The sequence below is a fragment of the Bos taurus genome, chromosome 24, assembly GCF_002263795.3.
Source record: "Bos taurus isolate L1 Dominette 01449 registration number 42190680 breed Hereford chromosome 24, ARS-UCD2.0, whole genome shotgun sequence".
Classification (NCBI taxonomy): Eukaryota; Metazoa; Chordata; class Mammalia; order Artiodactyla; family Bovidae; genus Bos; species Bos taurus.
In genome coordinates, this window is record NC_037351.1 from 45,429,226 (window position 1) to 45,449,697 (window position 20,472).

The window sequence follows — 20,472 nt, forward strand, 5'->3', positions numbered from 1 at the left end:
GTAACTGGGGCAGGTCTACCCCGACTCCTCTGCCACACCAAAGACACACACACCCATCTCAGTACAGCGCTGTGCAAGAGCTCGCCTTGGCCCTGGAAGGCCCCAGAGTCCCAGATCGTTCACCGACTCATTCGTCTACACACTCAACAAACAGCTTGTGAGGATGTCTGTGAGCCAGGCTCCGAGCCCAGAACTGGAACCACAGCGTGAACAAGACCGGCTCAACTCTGCCCAGGAAGATTGCAGTCCAGTGGGCAAACTCAATGAAGCAAATACTCACAAAACCATGTAATTTCAAACAGCCAACACTGTAAGAGAAGAGAGAAACCCTCTGGGAGATGTATCCAGTGGCTCTAGCCTTGGCCTGAAAGGCACCTTCCCTCAGACCGTGAGTCTTCACGGGGATGACAAGCGTGCTGTGAAAGGGGTAGTTAACATGCCTACTGTGGGAGCCTAAGAAAATATGATTCCACACAGGGCTCTTGCCTTCGGGCCAAAGGAGTTGCAGACCCGAGTGGGATGAGGGAAATCACTGCAGGGGCCTTAGTATAAAAGGCCAAGAAATCCAAGATGGAGGGTGGAGAAATGGTGGCCACCAAGGAAAATGCTAGGGCAGATCCCCGAGACCCGGGGGCATTATAGTCCTTTCCCCAGAGTGTCATAGCTGATACCCACAGGCGTATCAGTCCTGTGAGTGGGCAGGGGGCAGAGGTCCCCGGCTGGACGTAGGAGCCAGTGGAGGCCGGTCCCTATGCATGTAGGCGTCACCCTTGCATGACCTGTGATAATCTGTCATGGTGACTGGGGGGTGAGGCACTCACCGAGCCCATGTGAAGCAACCAGCCCCAGCAGAGGGTGGGACCTGATGGAGTGGCTTGATGGAGTCTAATGGGATGAATAGGCTTCGCCTAGAGCCCTGCCTTCTACCGGCGTGGCCCAGCGTGTGACAGCGTGCTCCCCGCCACTAGCTGGAATGCAACCCTGACTCATCTGGATTCACCGTGGCATCGCCAACGAGACCTTGGACTCTGTAAACTGTCTCCACTCCAGAAGCTTGAGTCCCTCCCTTTTCACTCAGTTCCAAGGACAGGGAGGCTTGAGAGTGGAGCTTCCCAAACTTTACAGTGCATGCAGATCCTTGGGAATCTGGTTAAAATGCAGACTCCGATTCTGAAGTTCTGAGTGAGGCTGAGATTCCTTGATTCTTAACAAGTTCCCAAGGAATCACACTTTGAAGACTGGAGAACCTTAACCAGAGTGAATAAAAGTAAGCCTTCCCCTCTCCTTCATGAGAGAGTGCAGTCAGATCAACCCTCTATTACTCACCCTGAGAACTGGAATACTGATGGCACCATCGGCAACAATAAGAAAATCAGAGGTAGGAGCTATTTTAGAGGGAAATAATAAAGGTTACCTCTGGTTGAATGCCTATTGTGTTCCATGATCTTGTTTAATCTATTTGTTTGGCAATGTAGGTATTAGTAATCTCCATTAATTTCATAATGGAATTAAGGCTTGGAAAGGTGAAGTAATTTTCCCCCGGGTGTTATAGCTGGCTGCAATTTGCACCTGGTCTGTCAAATTCCAAAACCCATCTAATGCTACAATGACATGTTTCCTTGTTTTGGTGGGTAAGGAATTAGGATTGGATTCAGTTCAGTGGTTCCCAACCTTGCCTTCATGTTAGAATCATCAGGAGGACTTTTAAAACTCCCCCACCCCACACCAATGAGATCAGACTCTCTAGCCACTATCACCACTTTTTAGAAGCCCCTCGGGTAACTCCAATGTGCAGACAAGACTGAGAATCACTGAGCTAGTCCAATTCCTCTTTGAGTAAGTGAGGCAGCTGAAAAAGGATGGATGAAGTGCCAATCTTGTCAGAAGTAGCACCTCTCAGTTCCTGCTCTAGGACTCTTTCTAATAAGCCAGCTAAACAAAAATTCCATAGTGGGATGGAGTAGGGCAGGAGTAGAAGCAGGATGGAGGTTCTTGGCAAGAGAAAAGACATAGAGAAGAGTGAGAGTTTCAGTGAACAGGGGACATTTCACATTTAAGAGCTGAGGAAAAGATTCAGAAAGCTAGAAAAGCTCACACACACACACAAAAAAATCCTTGAAATTAGAACATCTAATTCATCTATGAGTCCTCCCGTACTTAGCATACATTGGGCAATTGGATGGATGAGTGAATGGATGCAACAAGAAGGACAAGGGGGGTCCAATGGACAAGAAAGTCTAGAAGTCCAGTGGAGTAGAGAAATGGGAGTCTCACTGAAATTGAGGAAAGGGAGGGCTTCCCTGGTGGCTCAGTCAGTAAAGAAACTGCCTGCAGTGCGGGAGACCTGGGTTCGATCCCTTGGTCGGGAAGATCCCTTGGAGGAGGGCATGGCAACCCACTCCAGTATTCTTGCCTGGAGAATCCCATGGACAGAGGAGCCTGGCAGCTACAGTCCATGGGGTCGCAAAGAGTCGGACATGACTGAGCGACTAAGCACATAATGATGGGAGAAAGGACTTCAGCTGGGATGAACTACCAACCTCAGGGTAAATGGTCACCATCAGGAAACCTTGTTTGGGGATTTTATTTTTATAACTGGGATTATTTTTTAATGATAGGATGAAATACATCAAGTGGAAAAATAAATGGAGTAATGTGTTTGAAGCAAAAGGGACTTGAGGATTTTTTAGGAACTTCAGTGCTTCATCTCTTGCCCTAATCAAGACAAAAGGCTGAGGCTGCCCACGAGCTCCAAAAATAAGAAATCTCAGATTCTACACTGAGCAAAGCTCTGGGTCCTCCACCAGACCCCAGGGCTGCCTTTGGGTAACTTTTTCTCCCTTCAAGATAGTAACAGATATTGGTTTTTAATTTATTTATTTGGCTGTGCCAGGTCTTAATCTTGGTATGTGGGATCTAGTTCCCTGACCAGGGATTGAACCCGGGGCCCCCTACATTGGGACAGTGGAGTCTTAGCTACTGGATCACCAAGGATGTCCCATCTAATGGATATCAATTTAAAACTAGTTTCTCCTTGTAAGTTATGGGGCATGAAAAACTATTGAGAAATTGGTTGTCAGGTTTAGTAGACTCAGCAGTAGACTCTGAGATTCTGTAAACCCTAGATTCTGCAAAACCATGAGCCATGAGGAGCCAAAACTCAGAATGATGTTGGGTATTAAGAGTTGGGGGGATATTGTTTTGCTCATCACTTACCAGTATGTTTGATTAAATTTCTTACTGGACTTTTCCCCCTCATCATCAACCTCATATGTGAATTCAATCATGAGCCCATGGACCCTAGTCTTCAAAAATGGCATCCCTTGAGCTGTGTCCTAGGCACTGTTCTGTAAGGAAGGACTATTTCTAATCCACGCACTCTCCACTGGCCCACCTTGTGACCTCAGCTGACAGCTGGGTATAGCTGGCCAGTGCATTTGGGGACCAGGGAGCTTAATCCACCTACTCAGGCCTCTCTTAAACCTACTTATAAATTCTGTGACTTCACTCACATCACATCCCAACCACCTAGGCCATATGACATAATTAAATATTAATAGCACTCCAGTCACATACGTCCCTTGATCCAGGTGTTGGGAGAAAATAAGCAACAACTTGAGCTGAAAGAGAAAAGGACTGTTGACAAGGGAAGTGGATAAAACAGTGGAAAATCTGTTCTTCTCTGTCTGTACCATACTTCTTCCCTCATCAATATTCCTCCCAAACTCAGAGCTGCCCCTTACTTGGGAGAAGCTACCACCAGCTCCCAGAAGCTGAGCTCTACCCTGGTTTCTTTCATTTAGAATCAAAGTGAAACACACAAAGTAATTTCTCCAACTAAGTATAATAACAAGGAATTCCCTGGCAGTCCAGTGGTTAGGGGGGCTTCCCTGGTGGTGCTAGTGGTAAAGAAACTGCTCGCCAATGCAGGTAGAACAGATGTGGGTTTGAACCTTGGGTTGGGAAGATCACTGGGAGGAGGGCACGGCAGCCCACTCCACTGTTCTTGTCTGGAGAATCCCATGGACAGAGGAGCCTGGCAGACTGTGGTCCATAGGGTCGCAAAGAGTCAGCTGTGATTGAAGTGACTTAGCACTCACTTATGCCAGTGGTTAGGACTCCATGCTTTCACTGCTGAGGGCACAGTTTCAATCTTGGTCAGGGAACCAAGAAAAGGAAAACAACAGTGTTGAAAATTGCCATATTTTATTTTAAAAACAAGGATGTGTGATTAATTGTGAATCCTTCTAGTTCTATCACTACTTTTGCATTGTAATGTTAAATACTCAAATAATTTTTTAATTCAAATAGCTTTCTGCAGAGGATAATGGTGCTATAAACCTAAACAGCATATTAAAAAGCAGAGACATTACTTTGCCAGCAAAGATTCATATAGTCAGAGCTATGGTTTTTCCAGTTATCATGCATGGATGTGAGAGTTGGACTATAAAGAAAGCTGAGCGCAGAAGAATTGATGCTTTTGAACTGTGGTGTTGGAGAAGACTCTTGAGAGTCCCTTGGACTGCAAGGAGATCCAACTAGTCCATCCTAAAGGAAATCAGTCCTGAATATTCATTGGAAGGATTGATGCTGAAGCTGAAACTCCAATACTTTGGCCACCTGATGCAAAGAATTGGCTCATTTGAAAAGACCCTGATGCTGGGAAAGATTGAAGGCAGGAGAAGGGGATTACAGAGGGTGAAATGGTTGGATGGCGTCACAGACTCAATGGACATGAGTTTGAGCAAGCTCTGGGATTTGGTGATGGACAGGGAAGCCTGGCACAAAGAGTCGGACATGACTGAGTGACTGAACTGAACTGACTGAAGGCTTAGTTGATTTTTTTAAGTTCTAATAAGAGATGTGGATTAAAAAATACGTAAGTATTTCTCCACCGGGTTTAATTTTGGTTTTGAATAAAACATGAACTCAAGTTTTTTCTTTAACAACAGGACAATCTCAGAGGTGCATGAAAATTCTCCCCATGTCTGTCATACTATCCCAGCACAACTGCATTTCCTATGCCAACATTATTATAGGATTACTCAGGCTCTGATACAAATCTGTGGCCAGTGGAATATGACTTATGCTATGACAGCTCAATTTACCAGTTCAAGAGATTGAGGGTGCAGTGTGGTCCAACTTTAAGCCAACTGATCAGACAGGTGGTTGAATCGTGTGCCCTCAAGGTCCCTCTGCCTTTGGCCCCCACCCCAGCCTTGACAGGTGCCAACAGCAGGAATAGAAGAGACAAGAGGAATGGGAGGAGGGATGAGGGCTAAGAGACTCAGAATCCTTCTCTAAATCTTGGCAGCCAGTGGGTGAGAGGTAGTGGATAATAATAGAAAGCAATCAGGCTGAGCGGCAACACCATATAGCCAGCAGACACTAAGCCTCCAGTTAGGGCAACTGTGAGGAGCCTGAGCCAGCTGCCACCTCCTCGGCTCCGGAGAGCAGCCTTACTTTAGCATATCTATCCAGTCGTTGCAACTTCTTGACTACACAAATGCCAGCTCTCTCCTCAAGGCTCCCTAGGGAGTAGCACCCATCCCAGTGCCTGGCTGGGAGTGGACCTCAGTCCATCCTACCCACCCCCAGTGGCTGATGTCTTTGCCAAGAGCCCACTGGCTCAGAGAGCTTCATTGGCAATGCTGGGGGTCAGGCCATCCCCCTTCTCTTCTTGGCCAATATCTTTAATAGTCAGGAGGCAATCTGATGATTATAAATCACTCTCAAGAGATGGTCAGGGAGACAGGGCCATGCCAGTCCCCAACCCTCATTTTCCCCAACACTCCAGTCCCTTCTTTCTACCTGATCTAAAGAGATTGAAACTACTGTCCTCCAACCCTTTTCCCTACTGTCCCTCTTTGGGAAAGTATTATTTTTTTTAATTATGAAGAAAAAAAAGCACCAGCAGGGTCACTGCTCACAAGTAAGGCCACTACATGCAAAGGCACCCCAGCATTCCTTTCATCAGAACATTTTACTGCCTTCTATAGGAGTTTTGTTGCAGAAAATACATAAAGGTCTTGAATGCTAGTGGTGCCCCTTTTGACTCGGTGCATTTGCGCAGTGCATTACCTTAGGTGCTGGCTGAGGATACCAGAGGAGCTACATGATGCTCCTGACACTAGCCTGAGTTTGAGAGCTGGAAAGAAAGTGACGCATGGACAGAAGGGATCTGATAAAAGTCATAGGTAGATCCCCATGAGGTTTTCTCATGCTTCTGCTGTGTGCAGGACAAACAACCAGATATTCAGTGGAGCTGAATAATTGCACAACAGCATTGTTTAAGAACAAAAATGTAGGCACCTCGGTGCCTCCAGCCATCACCCATCCCCAAGCTTCCCTGGCCAGGACAGGCAGTGCAGCGGGTAGAAATTGTGCACTTTACGCCACTTGGCTCCATGTCTCAGGAATTCTTACCACAAAGGGTCCCCTTGAATGGCATTCTGGGTCAGTGGGGGGTCTGGCTCTTGTCTGGAGCCTATTTGTCTGACTGTTTACCAAACCAAACACTGTGGGCCCAGAACACAGTGCAGAGGGACTTTCTGTGCTCAGTTTGTGGTCTTTGCTTCTCTGTGCGGCGGGTGTGGGGGGAGGGGGGCGGTGGGGAGGGGGTGGTGCTGGTCGGCAGGATAGGAAGACAAGTCTGTCTGCTTTTTCTTTAGCACTTTCTCTCCCATCTAGAAAGGCCCTGCTCTGGATTCAGAAGAGCCCTCTGCCGGTTCCTCTTCTGCAGAATTCCTGTGTAGACCCTGCCCCCTGATACCTGTGGTGCAAATTATCTGTAATGTCAAATTGCTTGTTGATAAATCAACATCCAGCAGCAACCAAAATGACATAGTGCTGGGATAATTTCTGGGTCAAAAAAAGACATTTTTTAAAATACCTAAAAATGTAAGACATGCTAGGAAAATAGTTAAATTGTGTCATTATCCATAGTTTTTGTTCTTCCTTCTTCTCCATTTCCTCATCTAGCTCTTATTTCCTCTCACGTCTATTTTTATAAACTTCCTCAAAAGCTTTCTGGAAAGAAAGAGATCTGATATCAATAAAAAAAAAAAAAGAATTACTAGTATTCTCCAGCCCAGGTGGGACTGCACACCATAGAATATATTTTTAAAATAAAAGACAATAGCAGAGCTGTCACAGGGCTGGGCGGGGAGCGGTGACCACTGTGAGAGGAACATGGACATACCTGTGTTCAGCTCCCAGGAGCGCAGTGCGGACAGGCAGAGGGAAGAGAGCTGGGTGTGGACACTTGCACAAGGTGGGCAGGGAGAGAAGGAGCCTCCAGGGGCAGAAACTCGGTGGAGAAAGTCAAAGAGGATTGAGGTGGACAGAGGGTTACAGGACCAGGAGAGGAGGGGCTCGGCGAGGAGAGGCCTAGGTGGGACTTGGGAAGGGAAACAACATCGGTGCCCAAACACTCAATAAATGATACCAGGAGGGGCTGAGAAGAAGTCATGAAACTGTGAAATCAGGGCTGTTTGAAAGTACCTGGGGCTTCCCAGGTGGCTCAGTGGTAAAGAATCCACCTGCCAATGCAGGAGACGCGGGTTCGACCCCTGGGTTCTGGAGCTTCTGGAGAAGGAAATGGCAACCCGCTCCAGTATTCTTGTCTAGAAAATTCCATGGACAAAGGAGCCTGATAGGCAACAGTCCATGGGGTCGTAAGGAGTCAGACAGGACTGAGCAACTGAGCGCACGTGCAGAAGCCCCGAGGAACCTCTGTACGCACTTGTTACTGGGCGCCCGGTTATCCTTCTAACAGGAACCTCTGTACGCACTTGTTACTGGGCGCCCGGTTATCCTTCTAACAGGAACCTCTGTATGCACTTGTTACTGGGCGCCCGGTTATCCTTCTAACATCCAGTGCAGGATTCTCTCCAAAGCCACAGCCACCCGGCAAGACCCTGGCATCTTGGGGGTCTTGCAGTGAGAGAACATGGCTGCCGCCTGCCCACCTCATGGTTCTTGCTGAAAAGTTGTCTCTGCGCTCATAACTACACCCCTTCAGATGTCAGAGCCAAGAAGCCTTTTCTCCTGGTTTAGGCTGGGAACAGGGACCCTTTCAGGAATCCTCAAGGATAAACCAACCCAGACTGAGAAGGGCAGATATTGGAATGGTGCCACTTCCATGCATCAGGTACAGAGATTTACAAACGCGGTTGCAAAACTTCATCACAGCCTTACAAAGGAGTCAACTTATTCAATTTTACAGTGAGAAACCTGAGGGCCAGACATGGTGACGCACCTCAGGGCACACGGGGACGAAGCCAGGATTCAAACTCAGGTCTGCCTGACTGGGAATCCCATGTGCTTTGTTCTACCTAGTCAGACCATACAGCACGGCTGTGTTTTGTAACCAGCATTTAAGGTGTGCCTTTTCAAGGACCAGGGGAGAGGGCAGGGAGGAAAGGTGGGGAGGAGTTGGTTCCACAAGAAGACTTCAGACTCAGTAAACACCCTCCACCCCTGACCAGCCCACTCAGGCCACTGAGGCAGCAGGCGGTCTAGGTGCCGAGTGGAGCTGGCTTCAGGCTGAGGTCTAGAGATACATGTTGATGCTTGAGTTCATTAAGGTAATTAGTGAATTGAAGAAAAGCAACTAATGGGCAGAAGCTGGAAATACTGGATGATGCTAGGGTACAAAGCACGAACCTTGATGTTAAACCGGACAAGTGATTTAAATTCTGTGAGCCTGTTTGTGTTAGCTATTCAGTCACGTCCGACCCTTTGTGATGCCACAGACTGTGGCCCACCAGGCTCCTCTGTCCATGGAATTCTCTAGGCAAGAATACTGGAGTGGGTAAGCCATTCCCTTCTCCAGGGGACCTTCCCAACCCAGGGTTGGAACACAGGTCTCTTGCATTGCAGGCAGATTCTGTTTGCTCCTCTGCAAACTGGGAATAATGGCATTAACCTCATAGGACTTTTGTGATGGTTAAATGACTGACGCAGATCCAGTGCTCAGCTCAGTGCCCAGCACACAGAGTGCATGCCCAGCCATTTGTCCAATTCCAATACGTACTGTAACTATCACTGTTACTGTTATTATCACCGTCAGGGATGGTAGTCCATTTGCATAAAGAGCTCACAGATACACTAGTGTGATTCCTTTCACTCCTATGCCAGGCTCTCAGTCTATCCTCTTATGATTCATTTTTCCCCTTCAGCGTAACCCGAGGAATCTTTACCAGGAAGAAAATGTTGGCAGGAGATTTGCCTGAACCTCAAAATTCTGGCCATGAACTTGGGTTTGTAGTTTTTCTCCCAGGCCCCAGATACACACATTGAGCCTCTGGGGACACTGGGAGGGAGGGAATCCCCAGGAAAGCAAGGAGGCTGTGGTTTGGCTGGTGTCCAGCGGGTGGAGCCAGAGAGTTACTGGCGGCCTCCCTGACAAGGGCTATCAGCTCGTCCAGGCAGGCAGGAGGCCCCACGGACACCTGCACAGCTTTCTGTGGGGTTTTCATTTTTCAAAATTGTGTGCACGACTGAGCGGCTTCACTTTCTCTTTTCACTTTCATGCATTGGAGAAGGAAATGGCAACCCACTCCAGTGTTCTTGCCTGGAGAATCCCAGGGACAGGGGAGCCTGGTGGGCCACAGTCTGTGGCATCACAAAGGGTCGGACGTGACTGAATAGCTAACACAAACAGGCTCACAGAATTTAAATCACTTGTCCGGTTTAACATCAAGGTTTGTGCTTTGTACCCTAGCATCATCCAGTATTTCCAGCTTCTGCCCATTAGTTGCTTTTCTTCAGAGTTGGACACGACTGAAGCGACTTAGCAGCAGCAGCAGAAGCATTCTACAGTTCACCTCACTTCTGTTTGTGATCTCAAAACAGGCCACAAAATTGAAATTTAAGGGAAAAAATGAAGAAGAAAGGGATTCTTCTCTTGAATTTTAGATATATCTGCTATAGAATGTTTGCCTCCTGACTTTTAAAGGCAGCAGAGTTTGTCCTGGGATTCTCACCTGGAAAGAGGGGCATTCCAGGCCAACATTTATATTTTTGTTTCCCTCCTCACTGGGGAAAAGGGCAGGTTGGTTCCCAGAAAACACTCTGTGGACCTGGGTTCTCCCCACACTCACCCCACACCCCATGGAACTTTCCTGGATTCCTACACCTGAGCAGAAACCACGTCAAGTCTAAGAGAACATTCCACCTGGGAGCTACCACTTAAACTTTAAAGTCTGCCGCACAGCAACCTGTCTCTATGTTTTCAGTTGAAGTGACACTCTGTTGATCCTTTTCAGTTACACGTTTTCCCCAGAACAACCCAGGGTGAGGGTAGGCTCCAGAGGAAACTGCAAGGGGAAGATAACCATGAGCTCAAGCAGGATTGCTGCTGGACAAAGACCTGGGAAGCCCCAGAAATGATGGCAAAGTTGCTGGCACCAAGTCAAGAACAGGGACAGACAGACAGAAGGTACAGGACAGGGGGCCCGCTCCTCGGCAGTGCTTTGGCCCTGTGCCTAGAGTGGGAGGAGACAGCCAGATGCACAGATAAGCAGAGTGGGTCCTGAGTGTAAAAGCTCTGGGTCCCTCCCCCAGCACCCTCCTCCTAAGCACCTCCCTTTTAATAGAGCCCAGCAGGGCTTTATCAGCCAGTGCCTTCTGCCCGGGAAGCCAGCTGCTATGTGAGTACTCCCCTGTGTCTGTTCATTTGCAACTGTTCATAGTGGGAGGGCTGTCGCCTTAGACCTCTCTAATTTTTCTCTTTTTATCGGAGATATATGTTCCAGATGATTGGAACTGAGTAAAAGCACAAAATTAGAATTCTGGTAGACTAGCAAACCATTTACCCAAATCACAGGCTTCTTCCTGGATGCTTGAAAGCTGTCTTGGTTCATAGTTTCTGCAGCAGGGTGGATCGGCACCAGAGCTCCGCGTGCAAGAGGGTTTCAGCGAGGAGTCCAGTTGAGGTGCTCACCGACGCTGCATAGGAGTTTGAGGCTGTGTTCTTGAAATAAGTAAAATTGGAGATCTATCAATACGACTGAAAAAAAAAAAAAGTGGGTATTGGGAATGGCCCTTTCCAAGTACAGTTTTCCAGATCACCCTGCATGTACCATCATGCTGGAGGGAGGACACTGGAACACGCTTTGGGAGAACGAGTCCCACTGCAAGCACAAATTTGGCAACTTCTTTTCAACTACACTTTCTGTTGTGGAATTCAGACCTCAAGGCTTCAAAGGGAGTGTGTTCCAAGGAGAGTGTTTTAAGCAAGAGACAGGATACCTGACAGCATTTTCTGTTTCTCATCACAGGTTTAGAGAAGGCTGAGCACTTCCCACAGCTTAGATTCAAAAACTGCCTAACATAACGAGTTCTGTAAGTATCACATAAATGTCAATGCTGAAGTCTCCTAATTATGATAGAGCATGAATGTTTATATGCTTTCTTCCATATCTATGTCCAAAACTTTGCATTATTTTTAAAACGGATACTTGAAGCATAGAAGTTAAAGACTCTCCGAGCTCTCTAATTATACAAATTTCTAATATATGCTGACAATAGAATGAGTTGTATTTCCTATAAGAAGTGTTGTTAAACTGAAATCTTGATATTTCAGAATGATGAGTCCTGCTTTGTGGCACTAAGTGATCTGTGCTATCAAAAGTGCTTTCTGACTTCTATTGTAAGCTCACTGGGTGTAGCTTCTAGAATATTCTCGGGATATTAACCTCAACACACAGAGGCCTTGTTGTGGATATGTCTGTGACACAAGGGAGTGAGGCTTACTTGGGGGCATGGTGAGATGTTTGTTTGTCAGAAGAGTCACTGCTTCTGGCAAGGACACAGGGTGAAACAACCTTTGCTGTTGTTCAACACCCCCCTCCCCAGGGTTACGTCAGGGAGGCCATGAAGACAGACTGTGTCCACTATGTTACTGAGCCCTAACACCCGCTTGGGGACATCAGTATGTATGGTTCCAGCCTGGAAGACAAAGAACCACCAGGGCTTACCTGTTCTGTAAGGCTGTCCTGCTGAGTGAATATGGATGGTCCAAATTTTGGAGTCCAGTTTTTTCCTCTATAAAATGAAGGCTTGAACTATATGCTCTCCCAACTTCTTCTCTCTCTTGGCTCTTAGAAAATATCGATGTTGAGCTCAAGGATGTCATTTTCCCAGACATGAGTGATTTTGGTGCTGGGGAAACATGACAGGGGAATGTGACAGTCCTGCCTGTCTCTTTTCTTTTTCTTTCCTTCTTTCTTTCTTTTGTTTTTTAAACTAAATATGAGAGCCCTATTATTGGGTTTCTTAACGTTGCTCTTTGTCAAACAAAACTATGCATAATGCAACCCACCTGTTTGGTGTTAGCCAGATTGATTAACCATGGATAAATGTACATACACACACACACAACTTTTTCCACAGACCTGTCAGTAAAGTTTTCCACAACTATGGATTTTTCTGAAACATTCTAGCAGAGTGTTAAGTTTTCAGATTTCAAACCAAGCCAGTGGAAGAAAGTAATTAAAGAGGAAGAAAAAAATAAATACCAAACATATGACTTTTCTGGAACTTCTAAAGGAAGAATGCTATCCTTGGATATAATGGAAGTTTTTTTTCTATTTTTTTTTAAGGGAAACAAAAGGTTGTCACACCTGTTGAATATAACTATGAATTGTTTGTTATTAACAAGGTGATGTCTGATTTTTACCAATTCTTATTCAGATAGAAGGAAAATAATGCCATTTAGCAGTCTCTTAGACTGGGGTTTTGCTGTGCAAGTGTGGCTAGCTAGCATCTTATTACAGAAAATAGAACCCATACCAGGGCTTCTTCTCACGTTTGTAAAGATCAAGGCTGAAGGAAATTGTGGCTCCATCCCCGAGATGGAGCCCTAAGAGTTCACCTGAAGTGTTTCAGAGCCCAAAGCCCACCACGCCCTCTGGAACAGGCTTCAGACCTGTCAGCTTCCTGCCCGTGGAGAAACACAGGAGCACAAGATCTGTACGTGGGTCGCGGTGCAGGATGGCTTGCCAGTTTTTTCTTCTGTTTTAAGCGAAGTAAAATGAACATTCGGTGTCTACAGTCAGCTCATCATCTCTGCTGATGGAGCTCTAGCTGATGAAGAAGTCTGCCTTCTTTGTTGAGGTCTCCTCTCCCCAGGAACCCCCTAGGAGAGCTCTACCCTGCATTTCACATCACAGGCAGGGCACGATTTCTGCTGATTCATGTATTTTTGCCCTTTGTCGTATATGGAAAGAAAGGAAGGATGAGTGGACGGTCTTTGATTGGCGCTGCTGGTGACGCCTATCCTGGTCCTCTTTGGAGGGGCCCTTTTGGAAAAAAATCTGGTGAGGCAGCGCACAGAGTCTTCCCCTGGATAAACTTGGCCGTGGTCCAGGGGCCAGAAGAACAGGTATGCTACCTTCGTACAGCTTCTGTCTCTGTGACTCTGCTGTGTCTTTTCTGAACCGAGCCTGGGAAGTGGGGTCCTCATGCTCTGCTGAGCGGTGCAGCTTGGCCTGAGCCTGATGCACAGGGGTCTTGGTCTAGAAACTCACACGACACTCGTCTTGGTTTAGATGTTGGACCTTTGTGCTGCAGAGTTTGGACAACTATGGAAAAGCTAGGAAAAAAGCATTCTGGGGATTTTTATTTATCTTGCTTCTATTTTATAGAGTTCATTCCTTATATTTTCTTGTCCTGTCTTTTCAGGTGAAATTTAATGACCTACTTAGATTTGAGAAGTTTGAACTTAGTTCCTGCTTCATCACCTTGTATTGCCTACCCAATTAGGATATGTGGACTTTAAAAGTTCCCTATAGAAACACAAAGAGTGTAGCATGATTACATCCTAGGGTGAACTACAACTGTTACTGGTTTCTCACGACGAGTTCTCATGCCTGAGTTCTGGAACGAGTAATCAGGATTCCCAGAGCTCTATAGTGTTCACTTCAGAATAAATGATTCCCTGGGGAATCAACTCATGAGAAGATCTATCCCTCTATTACACGGTAGCCCTTCCACCCACCCCCATATATGGATACTAGAAAGACAAAGCATAGCAAGTCTTCTGTATGCTGGCTGAAGATTCAGATCAATGGTTCAATCTTTATCCAACTTTGGGTGTCTGGGCAGGGAACTCTAGCCAGTCAGGTTCTCAATCGTGTCTGGCCAGTTAGAATATCAGGTTTTGTATCTGTATCTCCAAAATCTCTGAGGTGATGATGTATTGAAAACCCTCTAAAATAAATAAATAAATGCTGGGAATTTTGAGAACAGGAATTTGTCCACCCTGGGATAACCCCTGTATCTACTTGCTTCTGTACTTAATGGAAAACGCCCACTTTAATCTTTTCATTCAGTGCTGCCTCTGTAGAGCTGGATCTACCCAGTTGCAGAAACTCAAGGCAGTTTCTTGTCAATGTCTGGACTGGAGCCTGATGCCTCTCATAGGATGTGTGACTTTGAGAACGGGGTCACGATAGCTAAGGAAAGGGCTTACCAAGCAATACCTTAGTTACTATGTTTAAAGAGAGATAAATGAAAATAAATGATAGCTATCAGTTAGATTATGAAATAAAACCCAAATTTTTCATAATTTCTTAACAATTCAAAAGGTTTTCATTGTTTAACTTCAGGCCAGCTGAGCTCCACATAGACTTAGATTTGGTTCCTGTCCTCCAGCAGTTTTTAGTTTAAGAATCTCTTAATGCCAAGCTTCATTGGAAGTCTCACAAATGCTGGTTTCTATCACTATTTTGCCAAACCAAAATGACCTTGGTCTAGAATGCATTGCATAAACAGCCTCTACTTTGTGGAATTGCTGGGCATCGTTTAAAAGCAGAATGGTTATTTGGCAGTGAATTAATACAATTGAAGTACAATCTTGACTCAATAAAAAATGAGTTACATGGATTTTTGTACTGGGATTAATAGAAGCCAAAACTGAAATCAGAATTGCAAAAAATAAAAACTTTAAAAGTCATAACTTTTATTACCTGTTAATTGGGCTTTAATAGCTTTTTGTTGGGTATGGTAAATGGAAGAACAGTGAGGCCAAAAATAGGCATGAGAAACCCTTATTCACAGCCTGGTTGCAGGGAGAAGACGAGTTGGTTTAACTGCATGGGTTTTGGGTATTTCCTTGGTCACGTCTTACGTGCCTGTGGCTTCAGCATTCCACACTTGTGCCCCCTGGGGTCTGATGGTTTTGGTGTTCCCCTCCTGCACACTGGCCTGGCTGTGCTCTTTGCTTTTCTTGCAAACTCAAAGTGGTTTTGCCATGGTCTTTCTCCCTTTGCCTACCTCTGGGATGACATCATTGGTACTCTTTTATATCTCCCATCAGCACCATGAAACCTTCACTTTTGTCTACAGGGTACAATATTCTGAGGATGCTGATGCTTTGTTATTGCACACTCAACATGAGAAGTGAAGAGTCTTGTAGTGAGCACAAGTTATGGTCATACTGTTAGTATTTCCCTGAGGCATGCTTACTGTAAGTATGCCCTGTACACTCTTACAGTGTACAGCTCTTAAGTTGTAATTCTTTGGTTTTCAACAGCTAGCCCACTTCCACTTTTTCCATTTTCTATATCTTTGTGGAAGATTATTTTGCCAGTCTTTTTTCTAGTTTAGATTTAGTAAATTATATTTTTAAATGATATAGCCCAAATTCTCAATATTTTAGTGAACATACTAAATATATAATGTATATATTATGTATATAAATGTATAGTCCCCAATTTATGTCGATTTGCACATTTCATTTATTTAACTATTTTGCTCATTTAAACACTTAAATAAACACTTAAGTGTTATTTAAACACTTAAATAACAATTTCAAAAATAAAGAATATATGAAGCAGCTACCTGATGTGAAGATGTAGTCAGGACGTAATCTCTGATTTGGAGAGTGAATATTCTGTGGTGGGGCAGGGCACAGTTCTTAGGCTATATCAACACACACACACTGTCTTGTAAACATTTCTTCTCTTTCAAACTTTTAAAACAAAGCCTGTTTTTGTAAAATAAAAATTGAATCTAAAATGGCTGCTTGTCTTAGAAAGTAGCTGGTTGGTCTGCATTAGTGAGCATCATTTTGTAACCTGACATCTGGCTCCTTTCATTGGAGCAAAAAGGTTAAGTACTTGATTGTAGCTATTTCTGTATCATTTTCTGACTCATTATGTTGAAATTAACTATTTTTAATTTTTTTCCCACTAGACTGAGCTCTTTGAGTGTAGGATATAGGTGCTCAATAAATATTCATTGAGCTAGAAACTGAACCTTATGAAATTAAAGACCAGAACCTTCTCATGGTGACATTAAAAACAGTGATGACAAAAGTAGCCTAGGGCTTGGGTTTTGATAATGATCTTCCTGACAATATTTCAAGAGGAAAATGGTGCTTTCTTAGTTCCGTGGGATTGTCATGGTCCAGATGAAGTGCCTTCAAACTCATCCTGTGTGGCTACTGTGGTCAAACCCCACACTGGCCAGTCCAAAGGGCTCTACATTAAGATTGTTCATGAGCTCCGTTCTTTCCTCAAGGAGCCAGAAGAGACATCCATGGATGACAACCCCACTGCAGTTAAATTGGACCAGGGTGGAAATCAGGCTCCACAAGGTCGAGGCAGAAGATGCCTCCCCAAGGCACTTGGCTATATCACTGGTGACATGAAAGAATTTGCCAACTGGCTTAAAGGTATCTACACCACCTTGGAGAAGTGGCGTTGGGGGAGATGGTTCTTCTACTAAAATCTTCAGTTATACTCCCCTATCTTGTATTGCTTTTCTTTCCATTTTTTTAAAACTTTTTATCTTCTAACCTGAGACCTTCTTCCATTCTTTTTCTTTTTAATGGAGACAGTGGTCCTGTTCATGTCCGAGGAAGACACCTAGTTCCACCTTGTAATTTTGGTGCTTAAAAACTGAAATTTTACTCTTGGTGATTTATTCCTTTGGCTTAAGGGTGTAAACCTCTAAGCATACTAAATAAGTCCATTCAATGCTTTCTGGAACTGGGGTTCTAGTATGGACATTGTGGACTGAGCAGAAAGAGGATCTGGGTGTCACTAAAGCAGATCTGGATGCTTCCAAGGATCTGGGGGTCACTAAAGGGGAAAGAGTTCAGAGAAAAAGTTTCAAGGAATATCCAAAGTTAGCCTCACCTTGTTCTGAGGGGATTTTGCTCAGGGTAGGCTTGGGAAGGAGACTCGGGAAGGAGCCCCATTTGCCCCACCATTTCCTTAGCTCTGCCCATCTCATCTCTTCCAGACAAACCCCAGGCTCTGCAGTTCGTCGACTGGGTTCTTCGGGGGATATCCCAAGTTGTGTTTGTCAGCAACCCCATAAGTGGAATCCTGATTCTGGTGGGACTCCTGGTCCAGAATCCCTGGTGTGCACTCAATGGCTGTGTGGGAACAGTGGTCTCCACCCTGACGGCCCTGTTACTCAGCCAGGACAGGTAGGCATGTCCCTCCAAGCCTCTGCTTCTTGCTTGAGAACACAGGAGCCAACCAGTGACCCTGGGCAATAGTGATAAAGCCCCACCCTCCCTGGAGAATCAACCTTTATTCCACAGAATGCTTTATATTTGCCTTTAGTCAGCAATCAGGAAATCATTTATAGCCTCTTATTCATAGTACCCGAATAAGCAGCCAGATCCTTTTGGCAATACATGTGACCAGAATTAAGCTATAAGTAATTCTTATAAATAATAACTAAGGTATAAGACCCTACAGTCCAAAGGGAGTCTACTTCAATGATTGATCAATTATTTATCATCAGCATTTTATTTATTTGGACAAAAAAATGCATATGAATTCAGGAAAAGTTTTAGTGGCTTAATAATTCCACTAATCCCATTATATCTTAGTTCCATGCTTAGTTTATCAAATTCATTCTTCCTGCACAGTGAAAAGGTTAGTTCAGCTTCCAGAGAGATAAATTTTAGTCCCCAGTTATGAAAAGGTACCATTTTAGCCAGGAGTAGAAACTTAATCCATAGGACAACATTTGGAAGTAAGGTTAAATGCTGGGAAGAAAGGGACCCAAGAAAAAAATTAGGTGCTAAAGATGCATATAGTTGAATGGAATAATTTGCCAAGTAAAAGGGATTGTTTTTCTTTGTAATAATTTGGAAATGTATATCTGGAAACAACAAAGTGGAAGAAGATGAAAGTATATTCTAAGTTGGAAGACTTGTGTTGATAAAATCAAAGACACTGTGGAGCTGAATTTACATTTCAAGAATCTTACACCTCTCAGCAAGGAAATCAGGCTTAGGGAAGAGTTTCAAATAAAAGCTCTATTCAAGTCAGAGACCCTAATGATTCAAAAGAAATAATAAATTTTGGAAGGAAAGGCTAGAAGGAAACAGACTACATTGGCTTGCTGATTTCCTTTTCTCTACCCCTTAGGCATGTTGCCTCTGTAGGGGTTGTTCTATAAGTGCATTTGTATGTTATCCATGTATATTTTACTGTTTCATGCTTTGATTAGCATTTGGTTTCTAGAGACTTTGCAATAAAACCCTAAATATAATCTCTTTTTCAAATGTAAATATTATCTGGAAGTTAGAAGTGATATTCACGGGCACGTCCAGCCAACATCCGCCCGGGAGGTGTCCAAGCTGTGCCTCTCGCCCACAGGTCCGCCATTACAGCGGGGCTCCAGGGCTACAACGCTACCCTGGTGGGAATCCTCATGGCCATCTATTCGGACAAGGGAAACTATTTCTGGTGGCTGTTATTCCCTGTATCTGCTATGTCCATGACGTGGTAAGTTGTACTTGGTTTTCAAAATGCCTTTTTGAAAAAAAAAAAAAAATTGTATAAGGGGCAGGAGGGGGTGGAGGATGTTATTACCTAGTGAGCACAGGGTTTCTGTTTTGTAAGATGAGATATATTCCGTGAACGGATGGTGGTGATTGCTGTATAACAGTGTGAACATACTTCGTACCACTAAACTGAACGTCTTAAAATGGTTTAAGTGGTAAATTTTATGTTATATATATGGCAATTTCTAGAAAATTATCTTTTTTATTTAGATCCAGGATATACCTATTGGAAACAGGAAGCATTCAAACATGCTGATGCACGTGGCTTCCCCTCACACCTCATTCCCGCCCCCCACCCCCCTCCAGTAACGTTCTGATATAATCGGTTTGGGGAGTTTCCAGGACACTGGGGTTTTGAAGGCTCTTGGAGGATTCTAAAGTACAACCAAAGTTGAGAAGCACTCTCCACCATCAGGAGTCCTCAAACATGCACACTATCAAGACCACCTACAGGGCCAGTTAAAACATGGACTACTGCTCCCTCCCTGAGGCTTCCTGATTCAGTCCATCTGGGATGGGGCCTGAGAATCTGCATCTCAACAAGTTCCGAGGTGGTGCTGAGGTGGCTGATCCAGGGACCACACTCTGAGAACCACTGTCCCTATGTAACCCCCCTTACCCACCTGCCCCTGTCCCCCTCAAAGCAATTCTTTACTAAATTCCATTCCCTCCTAAGTCCTTCAAACTGGTTTCTATATTGACACTGTCTTAAATCATTTTGTAAGCAAACATTTCCTCCTTACTATGATAGATTCAAAATATAAAATGCTGGCTCCACACACACGAGATGTGTGGCTCCACACACATGAGATGTGTGGCTGCATACACACAGCCAACCACAGACAGCGTGCCCACCCTGGCTGCAGCCACAGGTGTGTGCAGGAGAACCTGCCGGCACAGCCAACCTCCTCAGGAGAAACTCCCCACCTGTTCTGAAGATGAGGTTCAAGGACCAGAGGGATCACTGCACAGGGTCACCCACACCCTCCCCCGAGTTCAGGAAAACTGGGGGGTTCTAACTTCAAAGCCATGGCTCCTTGATTGGGTCCACAAGTGAGGGAACGAAAAGGGCCCAGAGACCATCTAATCTGATATCCCAGTTTACAGGCAAGGAAACTGAGGGTACCTCCTTGCCCAAGGTCACACAGTTCAACTGCTCAAGGACTTAAACCTCTGCCCTCCTGAGTTTACAGTCTTTTTCCTCCAGTACTAAGTTGAAGACTGAGGCTGCCTCTGGTGGGGAGGGAAGGGCACGTGATCAAGTAGTTTATACAGGGGCTTTTAGCTGCTTAAACAATATTCTTTTCGTCTGTCTTAAATACTTAAAAATATTTTTTTCTTTTTTATTTTTTTAATATAAATTTACTTATTTTAATTGGAGAATAATTACTTCACAATATTGTATTGGTTTTGCCATACATCAACATGAATCCGCAACGGGTGTACACGTGTTCCCCATCCTGAACCCCCCTCCCACCTCCCTCCCCATACCATCCCTCTGGGTCATCCCAGTGCACCAGCCCCAAGCATCCTGTATCCTGCATCAAACCTGGACTGGCGATTAGTTTCTTATATGATATTACACATGTTTCAATGCCATTCTCCCAAATCATCCCACCCTCACCCTCTCCCACAGTCCAAAAGATTGTTCT

The 20,472-nt window shown here is 44.9% G+C and overlaps 1 protein-coding gene across 6 annotated transcripts in view; it reads left to right on the top strand.

Annotated features, from left to right (window-relative positions):
* Window positions 1-20,472, top strand: part of SLC14A1 (solute carrier family 14 member 1) — a 56,671-nt gene that overhangs the window by 21,635 nt on the left and 14,564 nt on the right. Inside the window, exons 1-6 of one of the 6 annotated variants that reach the window (XM_005224112.5) lie at window positions 10,511-10,655; window positions 11,286-11,349; window positions 13,235-13,390; window positions 16,531-16,684; window positions 17,257-17,446; window positions 18,633-18,761. In XM_005224112.5, coding sequence (XP_005224169.1) covers window positions 13,244-13,390; window positions 16,531-16,684; window positions 17,257-17,446; window positions 18,633-18,761 — 620 coding nt within the window. In that variant the 5' untranslated portion in view covers window positions 10,511-10,655; window positions 11,286-11,349; window positions 13,235-13,243. 6 annotated transcript variants of the gene reach the window in all.